Source organism: Watersipora subatra, chromosome 5 (assembly GCF_963576615.1).
Source record: "Watersipora subatra chromosome 5, tzWatSuba1.1, whole genome shotgun sequence".
Taxonomy (NCBI): domain Eukaryota; kingdom Metazoa; phylum Bryozoa; class Gymnolaemata; order Cheilostomatida; family Watersiporidae; genus Watersipora; species Watersipora subatra.
Genome location: NC_088712.1, coordinates 34,001,222 through 34,011,477, shown reverse-complemented (window position 1 = coordinate 34,011,477; position 10,256 = coordinate 34,001,222). Strand labels below are relative to the sequence as shown.

The following is a 10,256-nucleotide window of genomic DNA, read 5'->3' as shown; positions in this document are numbered from 1 at the left end:
GTCACGAGAATCTGGTAGCTCTTATCGGTAAGCTTACTCAAATTATCCGTTAGTACTGTGCCAGGCAAATAGCAAGTGGCAGGCAACTCTCATTGTTTATAAGCTGATGTTTAGTACCCTGGCAACGCTGGGTAGCACAGCTAGTTATGCCATATAGTAGCCTTCAGGCAAATTAAAACAAAGTCCAAAAACAATAGCGAATTTATTGTATACCGAAAATGATCTGATATCTTCCATCTGATTCCTTCATATCAACATAAAGATGAGCAGTTCATGGCCTTTTTCAAATTAATAGCATTAATTAATTAGCCGTATCAATGCATTTGCTTTCCTCACAATTTTAGCAAAAATATTATCAATAATAATAAACAGAAACAGATTTGTTTATACTTCATTACTTATGATTATATTTCAGAAACAAAAAAAGAAATATTGATAAATGTATCGACATCAATACCATATTTACATTTATGTACACAAAAATTCACAGAAAATGTTATACAAACACTAAGTGTAGCCTAGTTCCGAACGCAAGTATTAAATGTATGAAGTAATGAAAGACCTAAAACCAAATAGGTGCTTGAGCTGTCCTGCAAAGTGTTCTCTAACAGAAACATTAAAGCAAAGAGTAATATCTGAAATGTTCTGCTTAGATAAAATATAATCCAATAGAAATGAAATACTGTAAATACATGGAGCAGTTGTCATCAGGCCAGTCTCAGACCAAACCAAAATGTATCACCTTCACAGACTTCTTCTCCATAGACTAAAAAACAAACAATGTGAGCAAAAAATCTGTACTTGACAAAAAACTTGAAACATATAAACTTGAAAAACTCTCTAGACAAGGCATTGCAGAAAGTAATGAATGAAAAAGAGAATAGCGGTAGTTGTCTGCTACAGAAATAGAAAAGCTAAGAGTGAGGTCTATAATAGACATACATCCAATCATGTCTATATGACATGAATAAATCTACATGTCTATGATAAATGACTACTTGTAGTATGAGACTACACATTTCATAAGTAGTCATTTATCATGACTACATATGAACTGCAGATAACAACCTACATTATTAGTTCTACCAAACTATGCAGGGTTTACCAGCTCTGGATAAATGTGTTAGGTTTTTAGCATTTTCTGCCTTACCTGTATGTTTGCCTGAAGTTCTGGTACTTGAGTATAGCCTAAGCTCTCACCATCCACAATCATTGAATTGAAATCCTCAATGATTCTCTGTGAAACTTCTGGACCAAGTTCATAAGAGTAACCACTCGGTAGAGTACATCTACGCAAAAACGAAATGTCATGTCAAAATCACATCGTTATATGTATATGAATACTATTTTTTCAGAAAGGAAAAATTAATCCAGATAAAAAATTGTTTAGATAACGTCTGTCAATAGAAAGCAATAATTTGATAGTGCTATGATTATCAAGGTATGATTATCAAGGCTACTGACAGTTTATCACAACAACCCTGTGGAACTTGTGAAACACACCTAGACTTGGTTCCAAAAGACACTGGAAGATATTTTGAAAAATCTTATATGACGGCGGCCATATTACATTTTCATCAACATGAAGCCAACATGGAGCTTTTCTTAACCAGAAAAGATGGGCGCAGTGGGTGGGCATAGTTTTCCTTGTTTCCTACAGCAATATTGCTGCCATTCTGCACTGCTATTTAACAGCCTGAATATCTGTTCTCATGGTCATGTTTACAAACTAAAGCCAGCTTATCACTTGAAGAGCAACATCATTCTACTTTTTCTCACACAAAGTACAACACTCCTTCTCTATGGGCATCCTTTGCAGGTGCTTGTTAAGTTACTACATTTCAAGCATTCCATGTAAAGGCAACATTCCACAATTCACTATAAACCCAGCGCACGTGGAAGGAAGTGCACCTGGGCTAACAAAGCCAACAATGATACACAAATGGCACACAATGTATCTAACAATTGTGAAACAAATGAAAACATACATGTGAAAGAAATGGGACAGCTATTAGCCAGCTGCATATTGTACATGTCCTCTGCACTCTGTTAGAATTTACTTCTGTGAAACAAGAGGTTAATTAGCCACTGCCCATGACCATAGTTTGGTGTGAAACAAGAGATTAATTAGCTACTGCCCATGGCCATAGTTTGGTGTGAAACAAGAGATTAATTAGCTACTGCCCATGACCATAGTTTGATGTGAAACAAGAGATTAATTAGCTACTACCCATGATCATAGTTTGATGTGAAACAAGAGATTAATTTGCTACTGCCCATGACCATAGTTTGGTGTGAAACAAGAGATTAATTAGCTACTGCCCATGACCATAGTTTGGTGTGAAACAAGAGATTAATTAGCTACTGCCCATGACCATAGTTTGGTGTGAAACAAGAGATTAATTAGCTACTACCCATGACCATAGTTTGGTGTGAAACAAGAGATTAATTAGCTACTGCCCATGACCATAGTTTGGTGTGAAACAAGAGATTAATTAGCTACTGCCCATGACCATAGTTTGATGTGAAACAAGAGATTAATTAGCTACTGCCCATGACCATAGTTTGATGTGAAACAAGAGATTAATTAGCTACTGCCCATGACCATAGTTTGATGTGAAACAAGAGATTAATTAGCTACTGCCCATGACCATATTTTGATGTGAAACAAGAGATTAATTAGCCACTGCCCATCACCATAATTTGGATACTATTGGGGGAAAAACCGACTAAAATACAAAACTGGTCTTATTTATAGTCGAAGGTACTTCTTAAAATAAATCTCTTGAGTCGTCTCTGCGTCTGTGAGCCGTCTCCGCGATGTTTCAATCTATGGTGTAAAGAAAGCCAAAGTCATAACTGTAGCTGGCGACTAACCATGTTTTAGCAGTCTCAATGTCAGCGAATTTAGACTTGGAACTTAAATTGAGTTTGCATTTTTCAAGTTTAATTTTCTGTTGCAACTTCATAATTGAAAGTTACCTTAAACTCGCCATATTCAAAGCTATTAGAAGCTATGATTATCCTTAACAGCCCTGGATTGATATTTTAAGCCAAAATCTTTTTCTTTGACCTCTATTATTGTATGGCAACATTCTTTGACCTATAATATTGTATGACAACATTCTTTGACCTCTAATACTGTATGACAAGATTCTTTGACCTTTAATACTCTATGGCAACATTCTTTGACCTCTGATAATGTATGGCAAGATTCTTTGACCTCTAATATTGTATGGCAACATTCTTTGACCTCTGATAATGTATGGCAATCCGTGGTTTAAAACTAGCCAAACACTCGTAGGAAGATCCCAATGTGAGAATTTTCTTACAAGCCTTGATACAAACCTTAGCAACCCAAGAGCTTTAATGACCCTTTAATGACCCTGGCTGACAAAGACAAAAATTAAAATGAAATATGAATAAGTAGGAGACTATTAATGAATATCTCTCCATCTGGCCGTCTCAGACGACACACCTGCACGATTTACCTTTTACCAATTCGTGGTCACAGTAAACCTCTTCCTCGAAGCATTGATTATTAGCTGATGAACATAATGGCCGACAGGCCTGTTAACCTCTCTTAAAAAAAGTTTCATCTTTCTGAGTGACTTACATCTCTTACTGACTTACATCTCGTAACTCAATACTACTACACATACTGATTTCTATACCCTCTTATACTGGAGCAAATATTCATACAATGACATAACATCTTTATGCGATTCATTTTTATTGTTCAGCTGAAATACTATGAGTAACTTACCCTCAGACCAACTGACCTTGAAACCAACTGACCTTGAGACCAACTGACCTTGAGACCAACTGACCTTGAAACCAACTGACCTTGAGACCAACTGACCTTGAGACCAACTGACCTTGAGACCAACTGACCTTGAGACAAACTGACCTTGAGACCAAATGACCTTGAGACCAACTGACCTTGAAACCAACTGACCTTGAGACCAACTGACCTTGAGACCAACTGACCTTGAAACATACTAACTCGACTTACATTTCTTATTATGTTCATAACTTATTTACTGTTTTGACTCTTCACTCTCACTTAAGAGACTTGAAACATTTAAACATACTAAGTTGTAGAGCATTTGTAAGAATTTAATGTTGTGTCAAAAATTCTGTATGCTACAACGGTTGTGAATTGAAGTTTGATTGTATATGTATTACTGTATTACTATATGCATTATTGTAATAGTTAATATTACGATGGGAATAGCATATACTTTCTCCGAGTAGCTCATGGCAAATCAACTCTCCAATTCGTGTCATGTAAAATGTAAACCACGATAGCAACCGAATACATTGAGAGGAAAGAGAAAAATTGAAGAGAAGCTTGCACTCTAGTATATTGGACAGCACAAGGAAAAATTGCGGGTTAATAATAAAGGAAAGACAACTCTTACCTGACAAGCCTGCAGCAATAGTTAAAATAATTAAGAAAAGACAAACGAACAAGCAGTTGTATAATACAATGCAAGCCTTGTTCTTTTGTAAACTAACATACAGCGAAGTCAGATAACTCTTCATCTCAGCAAACACCAATAAAAATTGTAGAGAGTCAAGCGTATTAATGGAAAACCTTGAGAATACGACTGTATATCCTCAGCTATCAACTGCTTCAGCTATCAGGATGCTAAATTTGTATTTTCTATTCATCACACAGAACTACCTAATGAACCAATCTAAGTATCTAATGCTAGGTGACCAATCAGATAATGAGGTAATGCGAGGTAACCAATCAGATTGCATCAACACTGTTTTAGCTACTAGCAATCCACCAAAACTATAGCAAGTCTATAATAGGCATGCATAGTATTGGGCAGATATTGTTAAAATTTCAAGCAGCTGATTGGTAACTGTAAAGAAAAACAACTTACCCAGTAACGTGATGGTACTTGCTCGTGTTTGTCTGGTTCCTCTCGCCGCTCAATTCAGTCTAGCAAAAATATAAATACAACTAGAAATTCCACTGTCATACAGCCCACAACCAAAGTGATATCGAAAAGAAAGGGTACTGATGGTTGAGAAATGCAACATTAGCAGTCAAATGGCACTGCAGTGCAATAGGATAACTGCAATGATAACTGCAATGGTAGCTGTAATGTACTGGGTGTGGGTGTTATTATGTACAACAAACAGCAATAATGAAAGGAAAAGATTATATGTTTATATCTCTCCCCCGCAATAGGAGAAATGCAATATTAGAAGAAAAATGGCAAACTGCTGTGTAATATACACAGTTTGAAAGTTGGTTGTGTTGAATGTAGAACGATTTTGACAGCGATCTGTAACCGAAGTGAAGAAATGGGTCATGATCACAGAAACCATGGTTAAGTCAGGTGTGTGAGATTTAGAGTTATCCACACTAGCAGAAGGAGAAAATTCTGTTATTTTGCAAAAAAATTTGATTCCAATTTAATTACAGCAGATTTTATGGTCAATAAACTGAATGCATGCTTACTATTAGTGTGAAAACATAGTTCTGAGAAAACTGGTGTTTAAGTCTGAGAAACGAAAACCAATGCACAATTTTGTTTACATTTCAAAACTTCATAGCAACCAATATTAAGAAGTTGTGATATTTAGATTTTTGTGTTTATATGCAAAAAATTATGCTGAATTTAAAAATCCAACCAGACTGTAGTTGGTTGTCATAGAAATAGCTGTATATCTATAAGAAAGTGTAGGCTTATAACTTAATGTCGCAGATATTAAAAACGGCTTGGCAGTACCGCGATATTGGGCACAGCTGTAGTATCATCAACAAAAACTTTAGAAAAATCATAACAGTAACATATTGCACACCATCGGTCACTATATACTTCGATCTTATAAATTCAAATGATTATTCTTATAATTAAAACTTATAAAATCGAATAAATATTCTTACAATTAAATATTGTAATAATCTTATAAGAATCGTTAGAAAAATATCATCGTTATTTCCTTTACTTTCACTGTTTTGGACATCAGTTGGAATACCAAAGTACTCATTATAAGTGTCCAAAATGTCACTTATCTTTAAAATCGGCAAAGAAGAAACGATCACTTTTCAGTACTTCTACGTTAATTACAAAAACCTTTGGCAACTGGACAATGCCATAGACTAGTGAAATGTGCATGTTTTTCTCGTGAAATGCGCACGACTTAATGGTTCTACTCTCGGTCGCACGGCTTTATCGGCGTTTTGTTGGCCGGTCTTAATTTTGACTAAAAAAGGCTTGCCAGGTTTTAATGGCGATTTTAGGCCAAATTAATCTGTTTAGTTATGTATTATCCGATCAGATGGGTAAGTTTTAGGATATTGTCGAGAATTTTCAAAGACTTAGTAACATATTTAAATAGGTTTATGTGTGTTTTGTATCATTATTATACTTAAACGACTCCATACAAAAATGGTTAAATTTGTCGATGAGATTTCGGTAGAAGGGTTTGGGTACGGTGTTGATGAATAATTGACGGAAGTTGTGTGCGCATATGCATTTATTATAAAGCTCCCAAACACTCGCTTCGCTCGTGTTTGGTCGTGGGAAAATATGGATGCAATAAAATATAGATACAATAAAATATCGATACAATAAAATATATATACAATAAAACATAGATACAATAAAATATAGATACAATATAATATAGATACGGTACAATAAAATACAGATACAATAAAATACAGATACAATAAAATATAGATGCAATAAAATATAGATGCAATAAAATATAGATACATGTACAATAAAATATAGATGCAATAAAATATAGGTGCTATAAAATATATACAATAAAATATAGATGCAATAAACGATTTGACCAGTTTGACTCTCTGATAACCCCACATGTGTCTGCAGAATTAAATTATGTGAAAACAATAGAATATTTAAAATACCATTGTTTGTAAACAAAGTAATGGGAGCAAATGAGTATATCACCTGATACAAATTACAGCAACTTTTCCATTTATTTCAGACAGAAACTTTTGCTATGTTGAAATGACAGAAATGACAGAAAGCACGCTATAAAATCGAACATTCAACACAAGGTTATACCACTCACGGTGCAACCTTGTGTAACCTCTCTTGGCCTATTCTGAGAATCAACCGCTGACCAGGTCAAGCACTCTTGAGTCTGCCATTTGCTGGAAAGCTGCCAGCAAATGGCAGACAGCTTTCATTACTTCTCATTGTTTATAAGTTGATTTTTAATACCAATTTTCATTGGCAATGTGCCAGGCTAATAGCAAGTGGTAGGTAACTACCATGACTTCCTATTGTTCATAAGCTGATTTTTAATACCCGGGCTATGCCGGAAGGCACAGCTAGTCTATATATAAATCTCAGTGTTTATGATTCTGTCTGTGATATGGTCTGTCCAGATATAGATATTAAAATCCTGTAACAAAAAAGCTCGCATGCTGCTGGATTTAAACTTTCAAATATTGAAACCACATATTTGTAAACCAATCATCTAACCACCAGTCTACAAAGGCTCTTACTACATGTATATACTGTATACCCTTTGCACGTATTCACATACTAAATGACATATTAATTGATACATTGTGCCTACAGGGTACTATGCACTTGTTACAAAAAAGATTTTTCACCCAACTATAAAACATAATGCTTTTTCGTCCTCACCATACTAAGGGAAATTTGTTTTCCTGCCACATGCTATCAACAGAGATTTCCCTCGAAATTGAAATTTGGCGATTTGTGTACTTATATATACGTTATTTAGAGATATATGTTGCTCGCCATGGATTATCTGTTATGATAAAAATGAATTCGCAAACAGATAAGTGATAAAATTAAGTGTTGAAAATTTGAAGTTTACTGAATACATACTAAAGCTCCTTCAAATGTTTAGTAAGCTAAATTCATTTAAGTTGGATTCACAGTTTATGTTACACATTTGACTGAAGGTAAAAACTCTCCACAGTACGTTTTGCATGTAGTACATTGCAATGTTACATTTTCTTGCAGATCATAACCACTAAATAAACCTCAGAACCACTAAATAAACCTCAGAACCAATAAACTGCACTAGAGTTATTGTAACTATAGTTACTAAGGTTAACATAATGTTTTGTTACTATTTTTAATGATGATTTTGATGGTTTTCACCCGACAGTGATTGCATTAGATAATTACTATGGGTTTCTATACCACTTTATACAACATTTTTGCCTTATGATGCAAACACTGAAACTAACTAAATTCTTATAATTTTAAACCAAATAACTTTTCATTTTAATCGTTGCAAAACAGACAATATTTAGCCATGACTTGCTAATAATTTCACAATTAGATTTAAACACCGTCACGGTTTTATCTTTCCTTCTAGTTTATTCCACCAAAACTTTTCTTTCATTATATGAAATTTAAAAGTTACAGTAGTTTGGAAACCTTTACAGTTTTATTTTTTCTCTAGTTCATTTTAAGTACACAAAAACACTTTTCTCATGATATGAAGTTTAAAAGTTCGAAAATTTTTATCCAAAGACCTTTTTGTTACCTGGGCAACGCCGGGCATTCATCTAGTCAAGACTATAAAATTCCATAACATTTTGGCAATGATGATATCGAACGTCAAGTTTTAAAAAGGAAAAAAGTCATGCTATGTCTGAGTGAGAAAGCAACTGTAAGGTGCTCATCTACATACCTCTGCTTGTCCGTGATCAGAAGCCCTCACTCGAGGAGGTAAAGGTGGTGTTGAATCACCACTGGAGGGAGTTTTGTGTAATGATGTAATACTATGCCTGTGACCTCTTGGTGGGACAGGAGGTGTGACCTGCAGATCACAATTTAAAATGCCTATAGTAAATAACGTCAGAAGTTGATGAGAATGACTACCTGTTCAACTTTGTCGTTCATAATGATAGTCTTTTTTGTGTTTTATAATATTTCTTTTTTGTTATGTTATATAAAATAGATGGTAAACTAACAAAGAATTACTAAAGACACAGGAATGATAACTGCAACATTCCAAAATCTATTTTCTGCCTTACTTCATAAGTTATATTGAAGTAATAGTAGGTAGATAAAATAGTTAATAGGTAAATAATTAGTAGGTTATTGTCAGCCTTAATATAACCTATGACTGACCTTCATAGGTTATATTGACTGACCTTCATAGGTTATATTGACTGACCTTCATAGGTTATATTGACTGACCTTCATAGATTATATTGACTGACCTTCATAGGTTATACCGACTGACCTTCATAGGTTATACCGACTGACCTTCATAGGTTATACCGACTGACCTTCATAGGTTATACCGACTGACCTTCATAGGTTATACCGACTGACCTTCATAGGTTATACCGACTGACCTTCATAGGTTATATTGACTGACCTTCATAGGTTATACCGACTGACCTTCATAGGTTATACCGACTGACCTTCGTAGGTTATACCGACTGACCTTCATAGATTATACCGACTGACCTTCATAGGTTATATTGACTGACCTTCATAGGTTATACTGACTGACCTTCATAGGTTATACTGACTGACCTTCATAGGTTATACTGACTGACCTTCATAGGCTATACTGACTGACCTTCATAGGTAATAATAATAATGTATTTATGTACAGTCTTCAAGCTGTGACTGCCAACATTGTGATCTTCCACAGGCATAAAAACTAACCTTATTAGGTAATTTTCTGGGTGGAAGAGGCGGGGCGTGTCCATTTACTCGAGCTAAAACAATTGCCTCCGCTCTCTCCCTTGATTCCACCAAACTACCTTCCGAGCTCGCACCAGAGTAAAGCTCATCATCACTCAGCAAGTCAGCTTCGTTGAAACTCGAACCTGAGTCTAAGGATAACTCCAAACATTCAATAACATCCATAAGTAGTAACTGAGCCAAAATTTTAAAATTTAACTTGAAACTATAACTCAATAACTCTGAATAGTCCTAAACACTCCTTTATAGGACATCTCAGTCGTCCCAGGGCCCATAAAGTGATGGGCCCTGGGACGACTATGAGATGACTCTATGAGGTGACTCTATGAGATGACTCTATGAGATGACTCTATGAGATGACTCTATGAGATGACTCTGTGAGATAGAGGTGGAACGAGACACGAGACATCTCGAGTATCGACCTGTCTTGTCCCGTATCGGTCTCGTCTCGACCTAACTATTACCAAACTCGAGGCAGGAAATAGAACTAAAGCGCCTGCGCATGGCTGTTAAAACATGGCTTTTGCGGTAACAACAACTCCATAT

The 10,256-nt window shown here is 35.3% G+C and overlaps 1 protein-coding gene across 1 annotated transcript in view; it reads right to left on the bottom strand.

Moving 5' to 3' along the window:
• Positions 1-385: 385 nt before the first annotated feature.
• The window catches only part of LOC137396415 (WD repeat-containing and planar cell polarity effector protein fritz homolog), a 63,456-nt gene continuing 53,585 nt past the window's right edge, over positions 386-10,256 (bottom strand). Inside the window, exons 18-22 of the mRNA XM_068082683.1 lie at positions 9,672-9,841; positions 8,680-8,808; positions 4,899-4,957; positions 1,151-1,289; positions 386-766 (exon numbers count right to left, since the gene is read on the bottom strand). Of these exons, the coding sequence (XP_067938784.1) occupies positions 719-766; positions 1,151-1,289; positions 4,899-4,957; positions 8,680-8,808; positions 9,672-9,841 (545 nt within the window). The 3' untranslated portion in view covers positions 386-718. The remainder of the gene's footprint in view (positions 767-1,150; positions 1,290-4,898; positions 4,958-8,679; positions 8,809-9,671; positions 9,842-10,256) is intronic.